This window comes from Neolamprologus brichardi, chromosome 12, assembly GCF_056152115.1.
Source record: "Neolamprologus brichardi isolate AB-2024 chromosome 12, ASM5615211v1, whole genome shotgun sequence".
NCBI classification, from domain to species: domain Eukaryota; kingdom Metazoa; phylum Chordata; class Actinopteri; order Cichliformes; family Cichlidae; genus Neolamprologus; species Neolamprologus brichardi.
In genome coordinates, this window is record NC_142115.1 from 24,716,587 (window position 1) to 24,742,202 (window position 25,616).

The 25,616-nt window shown below is 38.7% G+C and overlaps 1 protein-coding gene across 1 annotated transcript in view; it reads right to left on the reverse strand.

Moving 5' to 3' along the window:
- fancc (FA complementation group C) overlaps nt 1–22,734 on the reverse strand; it is a 33,205-nt gene extending 10,471 nt beyond the window's left edge. Inside the window, exons 1-10 of the mRNA XM_006789805.2 lie at nt 22,564–22,734; nt 19,510–19,740; nt 13,980–14,067; nt 13,759–13,853; nt 6,025–6,132; nt 5,868–5,926; nt 5,113–5,277; nt 4,675–4,828; nt 1,408–1,463; nt 1,202–1,301 (exon numbers count right to left, since the gene is read on the reverse strand). Of these exons, the coding sequence (XP_006789868.2) occupies nt 1,202–1,301; nt 1,408–1,463; nt 4,675–4,828; nt 5,113–5,277; nt 5,868–5,926; nt 6,025–6,132; nt 13,759–13,853; nt 13,980–14,067; nt 19,510–19,707 (1,023 nt within the window). The 5' untranslated portion in view covers nt 19,708–19,740; nt 22,564–22,734. The remainder of the gene's footprint in view (nt 1–1,201; nt 1,302–1,407; nt 1,464–4,674; nt 4,829–5,112; nt 5,278–5,867; nt 5,927–6,024; nt 6,133–13,758; nt 13,854–13,979; nt 14,068–19,509; nt 19,741–22,563) is intronic.
- Between the last annotated feature and the right edge of the window lie 2,882 nt (nt 22,735–25,616).

Below are 25,616 nucleotides of genomic sequence, written 5' to 3' on the forward strand. Positions count from 1 at the left end.
GCCACTGTAAATGCACTATGGCACTGCCATCTAGTGGTTAATAGAGGTGAAAAGAAAGGAAACGCTCTACTCACAAAGCTGCATAGCAGATAATACATCATCCCTACATAGTAACACATCTGTTTTCTGCAATGGCTGACATGTAAGTGCCAGATTATTCCTTTCAGTCCCACAAACTGTTTGGATGAATGCTCCCCATACAGTGACAGAGGACATGTGTGAGCTGAGGGCTGAGAGTTTAAGCAAAAGTTGGAAAGTACACAGTGACACAGAAGTGTAAGAGCTCACAGTGGTTTCCACATTTATCTGTACAGAGTTATTACCTGCAAACCGATGATGTGAATTCATTGTCTATGATGCAGGGGTGTGAAATGTGCTGTGTTAGGTGTGAGCAGCAGGTTCCCAGCTGGAGTTCAAGTGATAATAAAGTGGAGGATTCATCAAGTAAGTGATTTTTCCTGCAGCTCTAGAGGTAATTGCTTGTTGACTGCTGTGTTTGTGTATAACCCTCAGGTTTAAAAGTACCCTTTCTTTAGTTTCCATGCTAGATAAGAATCACTGGAGAAAATCTGCTCGACACCTACAATCCTGTGAAAGAGAAAGTTTTCACAGGACTCCATACGGTCTGCTGAAAAACTGTGATTCAGTAGCTTGTAGAATCACCTTTAGCAGCAATAAGCTGAAGTGATCATTTTCTGTATGACTTTAACAGGCTCTCACATTGTCATGGAGAAATTTAGTTCTTTTTATGACAATGCTTTAACTGAGTGAAGTTTGTGGTAAATAATTTATGCAAAGCTCTCTTAAGGTCCTGTCACAGTTTGACTGGACTTTGAGCAGCACCTTGACTCTCTTCTTTTCCCTTCCATTGTAGATTTTCCGCTGTGACTGAGATCCCTGTCCTGTTGCAATCCCACATCATCACCTCTCCATCACCGTACTTGGTATGAGGTTTGGTGCTGATCTGCTGTGTTTTTTTAGTGCATTATGGCCAAATATCTCGATGTTGGTCTCAAATGTCCAAAGGACATTGTTGCAGTGTTGCAAGTGTTGTGGTTTGTTCAGATGCAACTTTGCGAATCTAAGCCTTTGTCAAAATGTTTTCAGAAACTAGAGATGAATAGACTGAAATAATCTATTAGTCAAATGACTGTTTGCAGTGCTGCAAGAAACAAACATGTATGCATTTATTGTAGCTGACCTGAGGCTTCAGCAGTGCCAGTTCCCTCAGGAAACACTTGGTAAAGGTTTGGACCAGAGTCTTAACAGACTCATTTCCCTCAGCTTGCTTAAGGACGGACCTGCAAAATACACGTTCAGTAACAGCATATCACTGTAATATTCAGTAAGCACCAGAAATATATACTGACTTTCTACACAAACATACACATTTCAGCCAGAACTCACCTAAAGATGTCATTTACAACCAAGAATATTGAGCAGTGCTGAGCACAAGCTTTAAGCTGAAACACACAAACACACAAACTTTTAATACTTCACAAATGCTAAAAAAAAACCCAAAAACCCTATCAATCCAATCCATACAGAAATTACTGACAATAAATACCTGCTCCCATTAAACCACTTTGAATGTTTGTCCAGAATACTGACCAGAAGGTGTCACTGTTGAATCACCCAGAAACATTCTGCTTTTAAGCCTCAGTTATCCTTGTTCTCACTCTCTCCCCATTAAACACTCAGTTTACCACTCTGTCAGCCCTTCCTTCACATACACACAAACACCCCCACACACAATTACTTTCTCATCTCCTCCTTAAATGCACTCATCATGTGTTTTGGATTTAACACATTCTTAAACGCCCCAGCGCAAAAATTTAACAGCTGCACTGTTCATATTTTCTAGTCCCTAATTATCCTCCTCCAACCCAACACCCATCTTATATAAGGACAAGCACTTCACTATGGGGGAGAAATGGCTTTATTCCTGCAAAATAATGTGCTAGTGGAATGATACAGAAGGGATGCAGATAGGAGTAAGCCTTTTAACTTATTTAATTTACACATAGCCAATTTAGAGCTACCACTTGTGTCAGTATTTTAAAAAAAATGTAGCTCACCGTTCACTGTGAGCTCACTGTTTGAATTAAAACACTAATAGGTTAGAACTTGATTATATAAATAGGGCGCTAAATTGCATTTCCACCAGTTTAGGCAGACTTTTAACCACACAAAGCGTCAAATTATGAGACCAATTACATTCACAGAAATAAACAGCACCGCCAAGTGTTTATGTGGTGTAATTACAACATCGTGTAACAAAGTGATTTTATTCTTAGTTTTAACATGTGGGTTTCTTTTCTCTCCTCTCAGTTCAGAAGACACCATTAACCAGCCTGTTTGCAAGGGTATGAAATCCCATAGAGTTTATGTATAACAGTGTACATCTGCATATTATGTGGGTTGCATGCCAACATGCATGCATGCATGTGAACTGTCATGGTTTCCGCCTTAGTAAAAACAGATGGGACTTTTTTAGAGTCTTCCTCCATACCTTACCACTAACACTTCAAGGAGGGTCAATTACAGCACACAACAAACATTCTGTTTTTGGCAGTCAGACCCAGGAAGTGAGTGTTTATTGTTATTGGGCCTGCGCTTCTAACTGGATCACAGGGGGGTGGGACAAGCCGAAATGAGGAATGTAAGAGTAATTCCATGGTTCCCATTTTTGAATGTAGTCTAAACAAGTGAGCAAAAGAGTTGAGGAGAGACGCAATCCAGTGTGCTTTTATGTCTCACGTTATTTGTATCCCGACAGAATATTACACATTGTATACTCAACGTGCACGAAACACGAATCTGAATGTATATATTTGTGTGTAAGGTGATGAAAATCAGAGATCGCACAGCTCTACCAAAAGTGGAGGCACACCTTGTAAAGTACAACCCCTTTAGCAAACAGACATTAACATATACATGAATAATCTGTCCAGGGGTTCCCAAACATACAAACATGCCATTGTAAATCCGGAGCAGAGAAATAAACAGGCAAAAATTACATCCCTTATATACAAAGTTAGTTCAACTGTTTATAAAACTTTCCATCAAAGCAGTCCCTGCAAACTAAAGAGGAAGAAGCAGGAATCTAACGCACAAGTTAGCAGACACGCACATTTTTGTGCATGCAGTCCCAAGCATGTCCCTATCTAAAACTGAGAAAGTGTGCTTTGCTACCTTGTTATATACACAGCTCAAGTAGACCATCACTCTGTGAAAACAAGAGTGACACAACTGACAAACTTTATCCAAGTTAACTGGAGCAAGATGACAGGTCAAATTTTGTTTCCGTCTTGAGTTTCACTGACATTTATAACTTCCACTCGGAGTGCAATCAAAGGGCTAGGTAAATAGGATGCCATTCATAACGCGCACACAAGTATTTTATTGTTGTGTACAGATGTTTGGCACAAACAATGTGTAAAAAATGTCTGCTTTAGACACACATCCAGATTCGGGTTGGCACTGTTGTATCTAATTTCAGTGTTTTTCCACAGCTTTCTTGAATTGTCTTGTTTCAGTGACACACTTAATTATTATTGTTGTCCTTACATCTCACTGAGGCTTCACTAATTTGGCAAACAAGTTTTAAATGTGGGATAAAAAGCAGCCTCTGTTGCCCCTCCTCCCAAAAAAAGAACACCACTCACTGCTTTTACTTTGTGAGCACTTTGAAGCAACGAGGACGTCATTTTCATCAACCAGTCATAACAATCTATAAATCAAAATCACCTCTGACTGGACATGATCTTAAGTTATATGAACTTAGGAGTGGCCAAGAACTCGAGCGACAGAGAGCTCCGTACTTACCCGGCACAGTAAAGGCTGTGTAGCACAGGCCAAATGATGTGAGATGGGGTTAAGAGCTTGCCAAATTATGTGAGACCCATGCAGCGCAAAGCCAACTGGTGTTAGCCGGGCAAGAACAGTCCATAAAGAGTCACCAAAAAAAGCAAAGGAATGTTTCCCAGAATTATGCATATTATAATCAGCAAAATTTTGCAGCAAGGCCTATATTAGAAGCAGCTAAAACTGCAGATATACACATAAGGAGTGTGCAAAGATTTCTCATGCGAGCCCCTGTAATTCAGGGCAGATGAGTCAAAGTTTGTGCATAACAAGCTAATTTAACAGCAGCAGTATATCACCAATATGAATAAATGAGGCCAATTCATGCAGCAGTAAAACTGCAGAAAATCTCACAGTACAACAGGACAACATTCTGCACATTTGCTCCAACTCTGTCAACATTAAACAACAATATCCTTAGATACTCGTATTTCATCATAAGTTCGGCTCTTCAGATAAAGCACATATACTTTTTTAAAAACTTTTTGGCACTTCTGTGACTGTCATGAACTACAATAGTATTGCCAAATTGTTGCTATAAAATGTAAATGATGGGGGGGAAAAGATGAGACTTGATCTATAGCCCAGCAGACTAGTCAACAATCGTGTCAGGTACGATTTAGATGTAACTTTTTCAAATGTATTTTAAATCAGCTTCTAATTTTCAAATGTTCAAAGTTTACAATATAGCTGATTGTCTGGGTTTCAAACTCAGGCTTTGATAAAGAATCATGGGTATTTTTTGTTGACGTTTTGTACACTGCAGAGTTAAGGTAGAAAATAACTAGAAAACAAACGTTTACCCACCAGCAGTGACTGTGCTACTTGTTGCTCTAGCTTCTGTGGCGTTAACCCTGTAGATATAACAGACTGCAACAGACTGAGGACTGCTTCTTCCAGGCTGGAGAAGCTGTGATACCACAGAGATACCAAGGCCTGTTCCTCCAATGCCAAACCCTGCCTGGGAAAAGAAGAATAACTTACATCACTGGATGTATATTCCCAGCTGTGAATATTGTGTATATTGTAGATGCATGTATATCACAATCAGATAAAATTCCGGGTTACATTTGGGAAAATCATTTCTACGTCTCAACTATATGAGCCAAGAAATCATCCTTTGTTTGCCTATGTAATGCTCTATAATATACAACAATTAAAATGCTCAATATAGTACAGTAAATACAATGTGATAATGGACTGGGTCATAAAATATTCAGCTTCAAACCCTTAATACTTTACTACCTTGAGTAAGCAGAGGTCAAAGCATTCAGAAAGTCTTCACTGAGAACTTCTGTGACACAAGCCACCGGCCGCTGTAGCAATACGCTAATGAGAGAAGATGCCTCGGGACAAGTGACAATGGGGATGCATGCCTCTGATATATCCACAATCCTGTCACATGAACACCTACATGGAAGATAAGATAGATCTTTATTGTCACTGTTACCAGAACAATGAAACACAGTACTTTACCACAAGTTAAACATAAACAACTCTGCTATTATCATAGAAAAGACAGAAATCCATCCAGGCTCAAGTTTTATTTTCAGTCCTCCTTTCCACACATCCTATTATTTAAAAATTCACAGTGTGTTGGATTCAAATGTGATTTTAAGTGCACACATAACTATACTAACCATTCTACAAGCTAATAATAACAACTTTGACAAAAGCTATCTATTAGTGTCCTCTAGAGTGGCAGCAGTCAGCCAAAGAGTTAGCTAATATGATGTTAAATGACTGATTACATCACCATCCCTGGCTCTAAACTGTGAGGATTCATTTTTTTCTCTGCTGTATATAAATGCTAATAAATACTTTTATTAGCCTTTATTAAAGATAGTTTATATAAAACCTTCTTGAAACTATGATGATCAATTTTTTCACCATTTTACAACATTTTTGTTAAGAAACAAAACAACCCACTGATGAAATATGAATGGCACTTATCCAGCTGGTCTACATATTTTATTTATTTATTTATTTTTCACATTTACCTCTGACTGTTAAATAATGTGCAGCTTTGTCCAACGTTTTCCTGCAGCAGCGCCACCTTCTGAAAAGCCGGTCAAAGCACAGTTTACATATAAAGCATGTTAAATTCAATATCTTTGTATGTAATTGATGATACCAACAGAAACAAAGCAATAATACCTTTCTCAGGACTTTAAGGTGGTACTCTTTAGCTGGTACACCCGTACACTTCATTAACGCTTGTGCTGCAGTGTCATCTTCTTCTGTGGAAAGCTGACACAATACTTTCTGTGGAAGGCCAGAAAACACAATGTGTGGAAAAATATATGTACTGTATGCATACAGCCATGTGGAAAAGAAACACCCTTATGGCTTCTATAGGAATTAAGAGCGCAAGTAGCAATCAGGTGCTGCTAATAAAAGTTTGGTTTGGTGGTCTGCACCATTCAGATGCGTGTTTACAGAATCTTCTCGGGAACAGACATCCTTGCCAATCCACTGCTCAATACTCCGGAAAATTCCCAAAAGTGTAAGAGCTCAAGCTCAGGCTCTACTAGCCTTAGTTAGAATGTAAATGTTAAAGCTTATGACAGGACAATCACAAAAAGCCTGAACAAGCATGGCTGGTTTAGAACTGTTACCAGAAGAAAGCCTTATGTCTCTAAAAAGACGGCGCCATTTAGGTTTGCAAAATTTCATCTGAACAAACCACAAACCATCTGGAACAATGTCCTTTGTATATGAGACAAAAAATGTTAACAAAAAACATCACATTTCAGCCTAAATCTGTTATATTAACTGTGAAATACAGTGATGGACAGGTGGTGATCTGGGCTTGTTTTGCAGCCACAGAACCTGGGCATCTTGCATCAAGTCAACCATGAATTCCCCCTGTAGTATTCAAGAATCACAGGCCGCTGTACAACAGCTAAAGCTTGGCCCAAACTGGGTAATGGAACAAGATGGAACAAGATGATGAGACAAAACACTTGAAACAAATGTACAACAGAAAGGCTGAAAAAGAAAAGAATCAAGGTTTTGCAGTGGCCCAGTCAAAGCCCAGACCTCAATCCAATTGAAATGCAATGGCGGGATCTTATGAGAGCTGTGCATACACAAATGCCCACAAACCTCAATGAATTAAAGAAATGCTGTAAAGAAGAGTGGGTCAAAATTCTTCCACAATGATGTGAGAGACTGATAAAGTCCCAGAGAAATGATTACTCCAAGATTTTGCTGGTAAAGCTTGTCCTGCAAGCTCATGAATCAAAGGGTGTACTTAGTTTTTCACAGGACTGCAGAGTCCAGTGATTTTTTTTCTTTTGACTGTACGTGCATCACAATATAACAAGACTTTGATACAATTTTCCAAACCCTAAGATCCATAGCATCAAAGCTAATTAGTTACTGGATATAGGATGACTCTACTGGCATCACATCATTTGAAACACATGAGTGGAGAAAAGGTATTCCAGTAAGTGAGACTGTATGGACAGCATATGAGCAACTTCAGAGATGAACATTCCTTCTTACAGAGGGCCTTGGTGTTTTACGAGAATTTTTTAAAAGGGGCCTCATCATACACTGATAAACTAGACTAATAAACTCAGCTGATTCTGGTCTTCAAAAAAATGCTGGTCGTAATCAAGGAACAACAGGAGGGAACACAATGCTCATAGTGTAAGGCACAATGCTACATGAGTAACTCTCAAACCGCTTTCAATAAAACAGCAAAACTGCCAAGATGTACGATTTCTCAAAATATTTAATAAATATGTCACAGCAGAAGAAGCGTTGAGACATATTGCCTTGTTTTTACTTTCAGTGCTGGCATTTAAAAACCAAAAGTGATGCCACACAGCATTCAGTGGTCTCGTGAATGATATGCTGAATTTTTGACAAAAATATTCTTCAGAATTCCTTCAGAAGTGCTTGAAAACCCAAAGATCCGTAACATGAAATTAGAGATTGATTTAAACTTTAGAAATCCCCTCAACTCAACCACAGATTTGACATACTGTTGCAAGCTGGAAAGTGAGATCCAGCAGAAACAGCCAAAGCCTCACATCTTCACTAGACATTTCCTTTTAGAGCTGCAGTAAAAACAGAGAAACATCTACACCACAAAGAACCAATCCCCTAAAACTACAAACAGTGTGCGCTTAACAATAGATAAGGAGAAAAGGAGACTTTGAAGCACAATTTATAAAGAAAAGAACTCAAGTAAAGCAGAAAAACAGAAACCAATGTAGGGATGCTGCAGCGTTGTTGGTGAGGATGTGTGGTTTCTTTGGCCAAGCCCTACAACACGCTAAGATGCTTACCCTCCACATAGTTGCAAAAAACAACCCAATAACTACCATCTGAGAGCCCTCAAACTCTGCACATTGAGTGCATAAAAAAAAACGATCAATCTTATCCCACCCTTGGTAAGGAGGCACAGTGAGGCTGGGGAATGAGAGGGAAGGGAGGCTGGTTAGAAGAAATATCAGAGGGACACTGGAATGCACTGCGATGGCTGCAGTTTAAAAGTCATAAGCAACTAAGTTGGCTTTGGGGACATTGACTGCCATTGCTGCCATAGAAATTATCCCTCCATAAATCTAAAATTAAAACAGAGGATGTAGAAAAATGCACAACGCAAAGGCTTGGGTTGTTTTTGATGGGTGTCTGTTAACAATTACTAAGCCATGACTGAATTCTCCCAAAACCAAAGAAAGACTGAAGTATAACCTCAGATGGTCAAAACAGCAAAGACAAAAAAAGAAGATGAAATGAAGGATAAGAGTGCAAAAAAGGCTCATTATAGAAAATAATGAAGAGAGAAGCAACTGCCCTCAAACCTGGCACAAAGACAGCTACAGGAAAAAAGCAAGAGCAATTTAAGTTTTCCACCAAAATGGCCAAATGTGTCACTTTTGACCCCATAAACCTTGTGTATATGGACATTTTAAGACATTGATTTTTGAAAGAAAATCATTTGTGTCATGTAGCCAAGTCAGATTGAAAATAAAAGTTTTACAAGAAACACCCCTTTTAAATTCAGAAACTTTTATGATATAGTTTTAGCTCTTTGATTCTTTTCAATGCACTGCTTCTTTTTTAGACTGAGCTTTTGTGTCAACAAAAGTGTTGACACATTGGTCATGATTTATGCTATAATAGGAAAAGAAAAACAAAAGTGTTAGCAAGTAGACAAAATAACATTAATTATATTCCTTTATTCTAAATTTTAACTTTTGACTTCAAGGGGAAACTATGACAAAGTGCTTTTGGTAATTCATTGTAATTATAAATCCACCAACCCTTCCACTTCACCCCAAATGTGCTTTATTGAACTGAGATTGGGATGTAATGGAGGCCATTTGAGTACAGTACACTCAGTTATGTTCAATAAGGCAGAATTTCTAAACAAAAATTGAGACTCATCAGACCAGGCAATGTTTTTCCAATCTTCTACTGTTCAGTTTTGATAAGCCAGTGTGAACTGCAGCCTGTGTTTCCTGCTCGTAGCTAAAAGGAGTGGCACCCGGTGCGGTCTTCTGCTGCTGTAGCTAATCTGCTTCAAGGTTTGATGTGTTGTGCGTTTAGAGATGCTCTTCTGACCACATTGGTTATAAGAAGTGGTGAGTTGCTGTTGCCTTCCTACTGGATTGAAGCAGACTAGTTATTTTCCTCTGACCTCTGGCATCAACAAGATACTTGTCCCTAGTTTTTTTTCTCTAAACCCTACAGATGGTTGTGCAGGGAAGTCCCAGATGATTAGCAGTGTCTGAAATACTCAAACCAGCCCATCAGACTTCAAGAGCCCCATTTCCATTAGTAACTCCTCAGATTGACTCACCATGGATCCACAAGGTTTTCAGGGTTTTCCATTAGGTTACCTGCTTGGGTGTTGTTCCAAGCGATCCGAGCAGGCACTAAAATGTGACGTTGTCACACTGCATGCCACCGATTGCCATGCTATGCAGCACTGCTATGACAACGACAACATACATTAGGTGGTACTCGATTATAATAGAAAATTGGTCAAACCGAGTAGGTACTAATGGAAAAGAGGCTTTAAATCAACCTTTCTTCCCTATTCTGACACTGAATTTGAACTTCAGCAGGTGGTCTACATGCCTAAAGCAATTGAGTTGATATGTGATTAACTGATGAGATATTTCTGTTAATAAGTAGCTGAATGGGTGTACCTAATAAAGTGTCAGGTGCATATACATTTTATTCTTGCAAGCCCTACTCATAGTTATTTCTATTAATTCTATAATTATTAATTCTGACATGAGAATGCTTGTGTCTGTTGGTGGCCATTTAAAAGTCACAGTCTTTAACGCTTAGATATGTTGTTTGTGTATCAAGTAGAAAATAAACAAGCGATGAAACGATGAAAAACTCTTCCTCATAAATAAAAGGAAGAAATGGAAAAGAGAATCTCAGTCAATCGGGCAATGACACCCAAAAAGAATCAGATAAAGGAAAGTCAAAGGGAGACAAAGCTACTTTCATCTTCAAATAAAAACACATAAAAGGAGCCAGTGTTAGCCAATAATAAGAAATATGTTTTAAAAGTGAAGTAGCCACTGTGGCTCCAGGGCCAAGCTGTGGTTCACTCTGTTTGAGTCACTAAAGATAGGCATCAAAGATTAAGATATCAAACGGTTCATCTTCTGTCCCTCTAATATTATACTCTCATGCTCTGCTTATCTGTCATCTCCTCAAAGCTCATGCCATGGTAGTGCAGCACTGTGTGGTCTCTCTGCAAGTACAGGATGTCGAGAAACAGACCAATTGAGTTAATGACTATCTGACATAGCCTACAGCTATAACAGGAATTCTTCAAACCCAGTCAGAACACTCAGATGTGGGGAAAAGAGGCAGACAGGGAGGGGTGAGGCAAAGACACATGGGAGAAAAGGCTGAGTACTCTTAAGTACTACCATTTTTTAAATAATAAAAAATAGAAATATATGGTTACTAAGATTACACACAGTAGCAGGCAGGCAAAACACACATATTCGTGCAAATACTCAAATGTGCATGCACAAACATGCACAAAAAATAATTAAATAAAAAAAAAATTAGGTGCCACTTAGCACCAGAAACTCTTATTAGCTTATTACAGAGGCAGCAAGAAAACAATGCTGGGGAGCAAGATCAGACAGGGCTAACAGAAAACAGGCTGCTTTCTGCATTCCAGGACAGTCAGCCCAACACAACACAGACACGGGGAGAGACACGGAGACAGACCATCTCTGGCCTAAAACCATACATCTGCCCTGTTCTCCCAGATGGGCCGAGTTGCGGTGAAAAGGTTTTTTTGTTCTTCCCGTTATTTCTGTCTTTTGCGGTAAATGGAAGCTGCTTTTGAGGACAAGAGAAGGACAATGAGGAGCAGCTACAGAGGTGGTTATGTTATGTTATTGTACTTTCAAGTGCTGCACAGTACACAATACATGTGAACCATTTTTCTAGAAATGACCTCAGTGAACCCAGCACTGGCTGTCAGTGCAGCTACTACCAAACCATCATGAACAAGCATTACATTACTTTGAAAATACAATGGAAAAACTGGAAAAACTAACCAATTTGTCTCTAGATTAATTTATGGTTTTATTTACAGTATGGGAAAAAAATCTGTAGCCACCCCTAATTTATATTACTTTACTAGGAAAAGCCTCCACCATGTTTTACAGATGGCTGTAAACCACTGAACCTCTCTCCTGACCTCCTTCATACATAATGACAATGATTTCAACTACCTCAAGAATGGCTTCTTGACAGCCACCCATCCACTAAGACTCTTCAGTTGGGGTCCTTTGTGTCAGGTCTTTGCTAGCTGAGTTTTTTCACGTTTCTTAAAAACATGACTTTTTAGATACTGTTCATCTGCTACAGAAAGTTTTTTAGGCCTGCCACTTTCTGTCCTCCACTCCTCCAGTGTAATCTGATTTTTTTTACACTGCACAATACACTGAGATATGCCTGTGTGATAGGGTGATAGTAAATAAATGAATAAATAAATAGGTTTTTCTAGCTGTTCGTGTAGACGGCACCAGTTCATTCTTTAAGTTACATACTTTTTTATGACTCATATGCCAGTGATAAGTGGCTTAACAAACAAAAAATGTTGCTCTGAAAATGGTCAGGTAAAAAGACTGGACTATACGCAGGTTATGTCCAAAGAGAAACTTTGAAAAGCCTTCATAAAGCCTGAGAGCTACGTCTCAAGAAGATCTGGCTCACTGGAAGCAAAACATGATAAATGAGGGGTGGCTCAAGGCATTTGCACAGGTTTGTAAGCACATATTGACACCGTGTTTTGTTAAATTAACATTAAACCCCAAAAGATATTCAATTCACCATCACAGAAGATTAAAAAAAAACATATAAAAATGGATCCAGTGATTAATTGAAATACATTCAGTTAAAGCTTTCAGCCCAATTCTGTCGACTTATTGATTAATCAAAAATACTTTCAGACCAATACAACTGTTGTAACTGTAACTGAGCGGTTATATCTTCACCATCTATCCATTTTATTAACCCCTTATCTAAACTGGCTCAAAGTCATGGGGGAGCTGGGGCCTACTCCAGCTATCATCAGGCTAGAGATGAGCTACACCCAGGACAGGTCATCTCTCCTATCTAATCATAAACAAGTCTTATTGTTATTTGAGAAAGTAATATTAATCTTCATATCTTAGTATAGTTCACGTACACCTATGTACACAACCACGATGCACACATGCACTCTGCTTCTCCTCTTGCAGGTCAAAGACCATCTGGCAAAATTTAAAGTTTACTTCCAAGACACTGTTCCAATTAACAGGATGTTTTATTAGATGATAAATTAATCCAAGGAATACTAACACACAGATAATCTGGCAAAAATGTGAATGTTCCACATTGTTTATCATAAGCCATCTGTGTGAACCCTCTCAAAGTTGAACACCACAGAATCTTTTCTTCCCTCTGTTCCCGTTCCCTCCTTTGTATGTGCGCCCTGAGAACACACAGTTAGCAGGATCCGCTAACTATAATATGAAGGCTGATCCTCCTCTGGTGACAAGAGGCAGTAAAACAGTCCATTTTGATTTGCTTTCAAAATATGTTTTACAGTTTGGGGCACAAAAGCTTAGGCAAACAGAGATCCAATCTACGACATTCATCATCCATGTCCAATTGGAGAGGAAAGAGAGAGCTGGCCATCAAACTCCTATTAAAAGTATATTAGACTGAAAATCTCTTCAGCAGCCCGAAGGCAGTCAAAGAGAGATTCTTTTATGAGTATTTGCTAAAAGAATGATCTGTAACAGCCAAATAATCTGTATGTCAAATCGGTCCAGAACGAATTAGAACATGAATAGCAAACAGACCAGGTTTTAATATGATGGCAATAGGAAGGAAAATGTCTAAATGTTATAAAAGGCATAAAAACCACTAGTACAATATCAGAACATTTTATAGTTCCTTTCGTCTCTATTTTTTCCAGGATTCCTTTTTTGTGATAGATATCTACTCACAGTAGAGCTATAACACATATAGTACATGCCACAAGTTTCTATATTAAGTCAACTTGTGAAGTGAACTTGAGAATTTTGGCTTCAGACACGAATTACATCTTCACTGCATATTCAAGTGAAACCATCTTTTTTCCCCTTTGTGTAATATATTTTGTGTCTTTTTCTGACATTCTCACAATAAAATATATCAGGTCACCAGGTCTTAGTGAATATGCTGCAATTATCACTAATAATCACTAAACGTATATGACATAAACAGTCACAGATATACTGAAAAAAGTACTGAGCCATATACAAAACTGTGACCATCTTCAAAATATATCAAAAGTCAGACCAACTTTTATTAGTAACAGGAATGAGCCATTGATAAAGATTTAGAAGTGCGTACCCGTATCCACTGGTTGGCTTTTTTCTCCACAGCATTGCTTGGATGCTCTGAGTACAGTCCCCAAAGACACCCAAGCAGCAGCCCTCTGCTTGTATCTGCAAAAAAATACACCACCACATAACGCATTATACACCATGCGAGAATGATTACCATCATTATTACTTTTGGGGATGTGAAACCCACTAGCAACTGAGTGCAAGTTGTCCAGAAGCTCCACTCACCACACACGGTGACATAAGGATTCCAGCACAGCCGACCCAAAAGCTGGCCTAAGAAGGGCAGCCTCTTCATGGTTTCTGTTGTTGAGCTCTTAGAGGCAGAAAGAGGGAGAGAAAAAAAAGACTTTATACTGTACGTGTTTTTAATTTTCAATACTCTCTTACTTCTGGGAAGGTACATGCAGAAATATGTTTCTAATAGGATGGAAATATGACACAAATGGAAGAAGGGCAACAAAGGAAATATCTTTTCATTGTTTCACTGTATTACAGATGTTTGCACCTCGTCACCCGTTTCATTTATCCTTTTAACCTAGCAACACTTTGTCATAACATTAAACATTAGAAGAATCTTATAATCACAATCCTTCCTAATTAGAACTGAGCTGAGTAACAGACACATCAACAGCTGTACAGTATACTGCTCACGTATCACCTTGTTTCCTTTGTTTTGGCCATGTCACAACTCCTTCCATAGACTCAACAGTGATAGATACAGAAAACAGAACAGTGCAAAACAGGGCTCTGGTCAAGGGTGCAATACCTGTAAGGGTTTAAGTACTCATGTGTGTGCTTGTTTATCCAGCTCAGAATAACAGACCATGTGATATATTTCACCTCACAGCCAATTAAAACATCCAGAGATGTTTGGAGCAACAGCAGATGCTGCTTTTGAACTGGAATGACTTTTACACTTGACTTCTTATAACTTTAATTTATATCCATTTTCATTTAATGGAACATCAAAAAACACTGCCCATACCCTCATATGAACAATAATAAAGCAGAGCTTGTCCCAGTACTTATCTTTTAAGGCCAGAACTAGTTTTACAACTTCTACAAATGGCTCTTTAACAATATCCAGACCTAACTTATAGTTTAGCAAAAAAGAAATATATCTGTCACAAATTTAATTCATTCTAGTTTTACCTTTGCTAACCAAAGGCAGAATTTTCATTCAAACTGGAGACTGAGGCTCTGAGCTTAGATTTGGAAAAGAAAAATACATATAAATAAACAGGTGCACGCTCCTTTTGTTGTTTTAACTTATTATTTTATGGGTTTGCTACATCAACATGATTGCCCGCACTGCGACATGCAGAAACCAGATCAAAGAGATGACGCATGACTTAAATTTACAAGCATGTCTGCACATGTGAGCAGGAATCATGTTTACGTGCATGTGAAAAATTTCTTATTATTCAGCCCATATTAAGAGACTATATCATACATTTAACCTCTGGGCTAATTTAACTCTACAGCAAGTCTTTACAGCAGAAAAATCCCACACAGTGATTCTGACATATGCCAGATGTAATTGAAGCAGCGTGTTGTTGCCTAATCAAAGACAATTGCTCTTACTTCACTCCCATGTAGGGCTGAAATAATTTGTTTATTGGAGAAGCTGAATGACAAACAATTAATCTGGAAAACAGATCAACAGGCAGTTAGAGAGGTTTACTGTGGTTCTGTTCAAATCTAAAACTCTGAGTAAAAATGTGTGTGGAAATGCAATAGACAATGCAGTGTTTGCTCACTGGTTCAAACAGAAGTACAGATGGTGGTAGACACAAGATGCTCTCAAGAAATTCTACTTTCTGTTTTTTGTATGACTTTAGTTTCCAGCTTTTACAGGAAAAAAGACAATTGGAACAAAGTGATTATTGTTTCAATTGTCCAATTAACAATTACCCGCTTTTTTGTTTTGTCTTGTGATATAAATCCGGCCCAAGTTCACTTTGCGGTAGGTTGTTGCATGTGAGGTTTACATAACTTTTTCTCTGGTGAATTATTTTTAGAGTTCAAAGAAATCCACTGTCGAAAATCAGTTTATTCTAAAGTCATTGACTAACCTTGTAGAGCAAAGTCTCCTATTGAACATGGGACATGCCGGGTCAATGTGTGCATCAGATACAGCCACAACTAAGGTTATGCCATATCACACTGTCCGAAATAAATGGTAAATGGTAAATGGCCTGTACTTGTATAGCGCTTTACTTAGTCCCTAAGGACCCCAAAGCGCTTTACACTACATTCAGTCATTCACTCATTCACACACACATTCACACACTGGTGTGAATGTGTACAAATGTTTACATGACTAAAAAAAGTGTGATATTACGATATCAATAATTCAATTCAATTGTATTTATAGCACCAAATCAAAACAACGGCCGCCTCAAGGGGGCGGCCATCTGGCGCGACCAGTTGGGCTGAGGGGAGGAAGACAGAACAAGAGACACGCTGTGGATTATTAAGCAGAAGAAGAAGAAGAAGAAGGTTTACATTTCTTAGTGTACAAAACAACATGAAAAAAACAGCCATGTCTGAAAGTGAGAGCCGAGTGTCAGCCTCCAATGAATTAAGTTAATAGGGAGCTACTTTGACATCTTCCAACAAACAGCAATGCTTTGCGAGGAGGGGGGGAAAGCAGCTGGTGATATACAACTCAAAAGAAAACAAACAGGAACAAAAAACTATCTTGGTATTTTAAGAAAAAAAAAATCTGCGCATTTAAAAAACACACCACCCTGTTTTTTTTTTGTTTTTTTGTTTTTTTTTATCAACAGCACATAAGAGCAGTTACTAATACTGCTGCATATTATTTTACAGTGAACAGTAATCAGTAAAAAAAGAGAAAATGAACTTTTGTTTCAAAGCCATTATGCATCAATAGTGCTCTTTCCACCAGAATCAATCAAAAAACAAATGCAGAAGTTTCAAAGCAGGTGGGGGGAGGAAAAAAATAAGGCAGCATCAGGCTGATGCGTTTAAAAGGATCACCAGACTGTCAAGGCGACCAAGTTGACTCATTCAAGGGGATGAGATCAACATTAACGGGAAGCATGATGATAATAGGCCAATCAGAGTTTCTATAAAACCCCAACTATGCCTAACAAAACCAGCAACGCAGTGTGAAACTCAGCCTCTCACACACACTTAGCCTTACCATCAGCTCAACAACCCATGGCAAATGTTGTCTGTGGGCATATACATGAGCCTTTGCATGCTGCTGGTGCAACTGAAAAGGAATGCTCATTTACAATAGAAACAGCACCATACTCTGTGACTGCACTGACTGAATTCCCACAAGAATAAGCCATCGCGAACAAAGTAATTATCTAAGACTACCAAAATAAGAATCAGCATCAAAGCCTTGTCAATCATGTCCCTAATTGTGAATTGGGTTTGCATCCATGTGTCTTGTTTTGATTAGGGACAGACATCTCAGACAGAAGTGACTGATTATGTATAAGCGAAGCAGCCAATGGGACAAGTTTATAGAGAAGTGAGGTAACACTTTTGTCCCTGACATCATTGATCCACAGTCGCAATAGCCTTGACAATAAATACCAAAGTTGCTATGTTGATCACATAAATATACACTCACCAGGCACTTTATTAAGTTCACCTTGCTAGAACCAGATTGAACTTGTTTATGCATTCAGAACTCCCTTATGAGACTCAGCAAGGTGTTTCAGAGATTGAACATAATAGCATATAGCTATTAGCGCAGATTTTTTTGGCTACACATTCATAATGAAAGTCTCCTGTTTCCAAAGGTGCTCCATTAAATTGATATCTGGTAACTGTAGAGACTATTTGAGTGCAATATCTGATGAAATCATCATGTTCAAGAAACCAGGTTGAGATGATTTGAGCTTTTTTAAAATCAGGCTGGAAAGCACCCTTCAAAGGATGGGTACATTGTGGCCATAAAGGGATGGACAGGGTCAGCAACAATATATAACATATATAAAATAACAATGCCAAGAAAATATCCACCACACATCTGTTGCTAGGTTTGGACTTCAGCACGTCTCTTTGACCATGCCTACATTCCTAAATGCACTGAGTGGCTGCTATATCATAGATATGATACCTATTATTTTATATTGTGATAAATTACATACTTGTGTTTACAAGTACACCCAACAACATCCTCCCTTCATCTTACTTTAGTGGTCCAGGATTTTCTGATCAACTCCTTTGAGGAGTGATGTAATACTGCATCTGTAGTGTAGCAGGCATGTTTAAAAGAGGACTTGTACAACAGATAGCAGGTGCACATATTTAAACACTTGACATTTGAGGTGAATATGATCACTTATTATCTTGTTCAGGGATAAAATAAAACAATGAATATATGAAGCTAGAGCCAAAATTCAGCTTGGCATAAAGATTAGAAATAGGGGAATGCAGCTAGCTGAGCACCCTCCAAAATTCACCCAAATCCCAGCTCAGCAGCTGATTAATCTCATTCATCCTTTCTAAAATGTAGGAGCAAAATAGCAACATCACAGTGATGGATATAGTCACACTAGCTGTTAAGGTAATTAACCCGTCTTCTGGCTGCAGCTCCAGATGGATAGAGATGACAGCAGCAGTGGTCTTCTCATCCAAGATCTCTATAAGTGAAAATGCATACCTCCTAAAATGCAACTATTCCATTATGCAAGGCAACATCCTCCACTGTTCTAAACAAGTGTAAACCTGGAAATTAACAATAACTTAAAGTATTTTTCATCTCAGGCCATAAGCCACAAGAAAGTTGTTAAGTCATCAAGGGATGTAAAATGCTGCCAAGAAGCAGGCTATCCTCAGCTGGTCTTTTATGAGCCAACTGCCAGTAAAACGGATTTCAAGCCAATTAAGCTATACCATTCTCTCTCTTTGAATCCGTGCCATCAGTCTACACACACTGACACCTCGGCATGACATATACCCAGAATAATGTTAACGGAAAAGAAGAAAGACAGAGAAAAATATCTATAAAAATATGGGGCTAACTCCAAAACCAACAGGGAAGAAAAAAGACAGGCAGGCAAGGGACTGGTTCTGACTATTATCAAAGTGTTGCGGTAAAACATATGGCGTATATAGCATCACAAATTAGATCCTGAAAGGACACTATGACTCATGAGAGGACTCCTTTTGCAAGAAAAGCGGGTCACAAGAACCCGTGAGAGGAGAAAAAGCTGGAACGAGGCAGTATGACCATATAGAAACATTGAAATCTCACAGCGGCCATCCTGTCCCCTTCCCAAATTTGCTGAACCTGATACTGGGATACATTAGGTTAGCACTGGAGGTCCCAGTGCGGCTATTACCTGACTAACTCAACATCGCAGTGCTGCCAGCCAGACATACACAGCCTGTCCACAGCACAGAGCAGCTTCTGTTCGCGGGCTCCTAACGATGGACTCATGTTCATGCCCTGGCTCTAAAAGGGAGTGAACTCGCATACGGGGCGTGATTTTTAAACTAACTTAGCGCTTCGTTATTCAGATGGCTGCTTGGCTGTTCAACCTAGCTGATTAATTGTTCTGTTCTATTTCATCAGATAAGGCGTTTGGAGCCCATAAAGCACACCTCTTAAAATATACAGAGCATTTAATCAGACTGAACAAGCATCTAAGAAGTCTGGTGTAGGAACAAGACCATCCACATTTGTCAGAAACGTACACCTCAGGCTTATACCTGCAGCTTGACAAAGTTCACATGGGCCCCACTGTACACTTTTTGTGCTTACCATGCTGTTCACTTGTGTGAGAAGCTGCTGGAGGAAATCCCTGAGTCTGCTCATATGTAGGCAGGTGTCTTTCTGCGTGTCCGGACTGTCAGCCTGGCCCCATGCCACTGCTTTGTCCAGCCAGAACTGCATCTCCTGGTCATTCAGCAATGGCTCTTCAGTTTGCAGGGGCTGGCTCAGTGGCTGCTGCTCAGACATTTGGCTGCTGGTCAATGAAAATTTACTGAGGAGCTAAGAGTGGAAAGATAAACAAAAAAAAGGTCAAATCCAAATATTACACAGAAAGTATCTTATAATTTGTTCTTTATCGTTTTTATTGGTACTTTCATTTATATACTATTTTTACATTTATGATCTTGACTTTGTGCAATGATTTAAAGTATATTAGCAGAATCTCTAAATGTTTTAAAGAAATTCTGTTTTGTATTGTGGAACTGGGCCACCCAAGAAACTTAACCTGTAAACAGTGTTGAACTGTTTTAAAATGATTGCTGTGCATTTTGGACATACAGACCCAGAGGGATTATAAGCATGCTCATCTCGTTCATTTCATACTAATCCAGTGATCATTAGTCAGCTACATTAAATATTTCAAACTTTGAATAGCCAAACAAACATGGTTTTTCATGTTTTAAAGAATAAAATACCCTGGACAAACCTATATGATCCCAAAGATGCACAGTACACAATGTGATTTTGTGAGACAGGGTAAACAAAAATGGAAAACATTTTTCTTTGCCTGTGGACAGAAAGACCAGAGGTAGTGTTACATAAGTGAGGTGTACTAAATATACATTATGTGCTGATATTGAAGTTTACAACCAAGTGACTTCTTCAGTCTCTGAAAAGGTCACTTGGGTGATTGGATGATTTTTTAACATGACCTGTTGAAACAGATCATCAAAAAGGTGGTTTAAGTGACTTTCAACATGGTATGGTTTCTGGTGCCAGGCGAGTTAGTCTGAGATTTACTAAACTGCTGATCTACTGGGATTTTTACTGGGTATCCAAGCTATCAGTCTGTCACAGAGACAGACGACTATTCACACTCACATTCACACCTATGGGCAATTTATCAATTAAGTTACCCCCACTAAATACATGTTCTTGGACTGCAGGAGGAAGCCAGATTACCCGGCGAGAACCCACACAGACAGGGAAAGAACACGGAAACTCCTTTGAAACCAGAACCTTCTTGCTGTGAGGCAACAGTGCTAACCACCACACCAATGTGCTCCCCTGTATTTAAAACATTAATCCAAATATATCAGTTAATAATTTCAATCTGCCAATGTTATTGCTGTGCTCTTCTTTAATATGTGTTCCAAATCTTTGTAGCACAGGTGGCACAGGGGGATAATCCAATAACAGGCTGCATTTACAACAAGCAGAAAATAAATTGAGGCAAATCCGATTATGATAACCTCTCGGCGATCAGGCCTACTCACACACACATTCATGACAACCTACTGAAAAATAAACAGCACATTCTTCACCTTTTATGAAGACGGAGAGAGAAAAAACGTGTGTGGGGTGTGTGTGTGTGTGTGTGAGGATGTGTTTCATGTCTGTAAATAGCCTGCTGAGAACGGTGTGTGTATTTGTTGTTTTTTGCCATAATGACGGGTCTGCGTGGGACACCACAGAGTTGTGTTTTATGATCACGTCGTTACACACGATTTGTTTAATGTCTTGCCATCATCTCTGCTGGAAAGCCCCTATGGCTCGCTGATGTGAATATATAAATACTCATTTTCAGGCAGGAAAAAAACCCCAGACCAAATTAGGAACAAACACCCCTTGTTGACTTGTGTCTAAGGGGCTCCATTTTTCAGTAAAGTAGAATTGAAAAAGAACTACGTGCTTAATAACTAAAAGTAACAGACGATGTCACCCACAATTTCTATCACACAGGCAGCTACCTGTGCACAGGAACATGCTAAAAACTGTGGTCACACAAAGTTGTTGGTCCAAATGCATGTCAGAAGAAATATGTACATGCACAAACACACTCGTCAGCAGCTCTGGTGTTGGCTGAACACATTTTGGAGCAGGAACGAGATGTGACTGGTCAAATATTTTCTTTGAAGATTTGTTAAACTAAGCTTGTGGACTTTGGGTTACTCTGCGTTTGCTGTTCCAATTATGAGATTGTTGACATTATTTCAGTATAATCAAATCAGTCAAACATCACTTCTGGCAAATTTACTTCTGTATGCTCAAGTATGTCATATTTAAAAACACTTGGAATAACTGAGAAGGGCTGTCACAATAATAGTTTTGTTAAAGAGTTTAGAATAACAAAGTAATGCATTTATTCATTTTAACCAGTGTAGACAACGCAACAAGGGCCATGGAGTAACTTAATAAGTGGAAAATTATGTGAATTATATACTATTACTTTCACCTCACCAACTGCAAAATGTTCAACTGTGCAAAAAGGCTTATTAGCTGGGTTGCAACAAAGCATTCTCATACTTAATATATTAGCTAGCAAACATCTTCATTCATCTGTAATTCGCAAAGAATTACTAAAAAAAAGGCCATGCTTTTTTGGCAGCTGAAAACTAAGTGGAAACCAAAGAGAGTTTGGTACTGACAATCCATTAATCTAATTTTAATTTCAGCAACACATCGCTACTTCCCAAAGTGATCTATTAATAATAATAATTACACCACCAAAATCATTACATTTATTGTAAAACACAAAATAAAGGCAGGTACTCCCACAAATTGAGCTGTACCTGTCAGTTCCCAAACACAGAAGCTCAACGGCTTTAATGCAGTAACTACGCCACACCACATGATGTCAGTATTTCTGCCGCTCTGCACTTAGGTACACATGCTGAAAGGTTGTCACTTCAGTGTTAACACACAGAATAACTTCGAATTACAACTCCTATGCCAATCAGTTTCATACTACTGCATGAGCCCAGCGCTGATTTTCTTCCTTCGTAGCCCGCAACTCAGCTGTATATCAGCTGTTCGCTAATTAACTAAACCACTCTACAGTTACACGTCAATTTGCTCCAGTAGTTTCAAATTACGACTTGCCTGTAAATGAGACGTATAGCCGTTAGACTAAAATCTCCACGGAGCAGATGTCAACTGTATCCAATCATTCTTTATGACTTCGGAGAAGAAGGAAAGCTATTTGTGACTCGATGAAAACAAACTGAACTTCCCTCTTCAACCGGGGTTCCGCGTATGGAAGAAGACAATTGGCTGGGCTCGACGTCACCCGCGAACTTCCTCTCCGCACTGCCAGATGGGAAATTGAGTCATATGGCTGAACGCTAAAATATTATCTGATAATGGCCTCGGCACACTGCAAAGACTGAAGTATGAGCAATGTTCCCTCTAATTTTTCATGTGTCTGAGCGAACACACAAACTCCCTGAGCAGTCCCTTGGACCACTGTAAGCAACACATTAGACGTGTGCACTGTAGTCACACCAGCATCGAATCCATCCAAGTTACATGGTTTATTAGCATTTTTAGCATATTTAGCATTTACATTTATGTTAGACTTCTTTTAATTAACTGCTTTAGCCCACTCACAATGAATATTTAAAAAAAAAAAAAAAATCTTGTTCATGACCTGTGCAGTATGTTAACACTACTGGAAGTAAAAATAACATGAACTCCAATTTTGAAAACACAACTTTCTTTTCTTTTTCTTTTTCTTTTTTTTTTTTTTATAAAGCTCTGACTTGTATTATGAGTATGAGTCTGTGGTCTGGGAGAGAGTCCTGTAACTCTCTGTCTGCAAAATACAGCATATAATGACCAATGCTGGGCAATTAATTATATAGTTACCTCTTCAAAAAAGTAACTGAGTTTTGCAAACAAAGTTTTTTGCAGCTGTTTACCTAAAAGATAAAATAAATAAACATTGCCACACAAATTATTTGTGCCACTCCAAAAAATAATTTCTGTCCACTATGAGATAAAGGAGAACAACAGCCTGAAACCTGCAGGCCTGACAACAGGAGATGTATCACTCCTGTAACACCTGTAACATTCAGTAGTCGCCTCATTGTTCCGACACACACTACGAAACTATTGACTACACTACACACTAACTGCACAAGACAACACACTAACTTTAGACCCCACACATGCTACACATTGCAAATCTCTCCTAAAACTTTCCCCCTTCCTAAACATCTAAATGCCATGTTGCCATATCATTTTTTGATTGGTCCACATGGTACATTTTTGAACCAATAGGAAACGGGAGGGGAGGAGGAGTTTGAGTAGGGTTTTGTTTTTCCTCGCAGGCGGAGAGTGCTTTCGAGTGCTTTCCTTATAAAACGCCATTTTTACCGATTCTTCCCAGTAAATATAAACAAAGATATTATTCAGGAAAAACAAACAAACATTGCATATATTTTTTTAATCATAACTCTGGTTTTACGTGGCCTATCAACACAATTTAAAAACTGGTATAAAGTCCACACTTTTTCCGTCAATTGTCCTGATCACATCTCCAATGGTTGTACACGTTGTCATTAACGTGGCTTCACTCCACATCAGCCGCTTTGCTAGCTAAAACACCGGAGTGGGCACATAAAGACCTGTCATAGCCTGTCAACGATGTTGATTAGCTGTGTAGATATGAATGTGAATCGCATTATTGGCTGGACTATGGGATAAGGTGGCATCGTTCTGATCCCATACTGGAGCAGCCAGTCACTTACTAACACTGAAAACAGAATTGCTAACGTATTTATTTTAATTTCAATTCAGGTTAGATTTTTTTTTTTTTGTGCTCAACGCAGATTTTCTGTGGGCAGAGACCGTGCCAGCAGTGCGTAATTGCGCACGCGCGCAGCTTGCAGGGGATATTGAGTATGAGTATAACAAACAACCATAACATTTGAAGGTTTAAAGTGGTATGCATAAAGAGTTGCCAGTGCTTCACGAAGAAGTAAAGAAAATAGTAAAGTAAAGGTTTATTTGGATATTTTGTTAATGTAAGTCGTTTACAATGAACCTATAGTCAGAGAAAAAATAGGACCTTTTCTTCTGTTGAAGAAGTAGAGGAGGCTGCAAAAATGTTAGGAATGTTTGAAAGTCTTTCATAATATAACACCATTATGGTTTGGTTGGTTCTCTGATTATTGTCATAATAATGCCTTACTTGTGTTGTTTATTTATTTATAGAACAATTACAGAGCAATTTTAAACATCATATCCTGACCAAAGTGATGAGATGCTGACTGATTACTAAGAGGATGTGAGTACACAAGCTAAAGTCTTGACACAATAGTATTTAAGGGAACAGACCAATAAAAACAAAAAGTGAAAAATGAAAAACAAAGCCTGGCGGTCATGCTGTTTGATTTAACTTAATGAATTCCATGTGATTTCCAAATTGTTATAAATTATAAATGCATGTGATCTATTGTGTTTTCACACTGTCATTTTGTCATAATTTGTTTAATCTAATCATTTGTTTAATCTAGCTGTTCATGCTTTTTTTAAAAAAAAAAAAAAAAACGTATCCGCTCATTAGAATCCTGGAACAGTGACTCTGTTGTCTGACTATAATATGACAGCACGTCCACTTTTGAAAATATACATCTTTTCCATGCATATCCTTACGTTCTCATCTAAGTGTACACATTTTCTTCGGGTTAAGGGTCCACAAGGTGAAGCAGAGTGCGTAGCATGGCCAGGAATTCAGGGGTCCCAGAGTGTGTCCCTCTGGGACCCAAACCCAAAACTGTGAAGGGTTTCTAATCTGCATAGCTCAAACTGACAAATCACCCAGAGGCTCCAGTCAGACCCAGAGCAGCCTAGCACTCTGCACCAGGAAACGGTTGTTTAAACATACGTAATACATTGTGGGAGTTCATGCATGTACGTCTGTGTACATAAGCACGGATCCCAACATTAGAAAAAGAGTAAAATGTTGGTATTTGAACTCCTTGCAACACGACTTGTGCATGTGTGTATGTGTGGCCCGGTAACGGTTAATGTAAGCCTTTAATGCTGAATATTCAAGTACAATCTATGGAATGTGTGCACACTAGTAAAGCTATGCAGTGTGTTTGATTTGGGAATATGTTTAAAGTGGTTTAGTGGCTCTACATTAGACT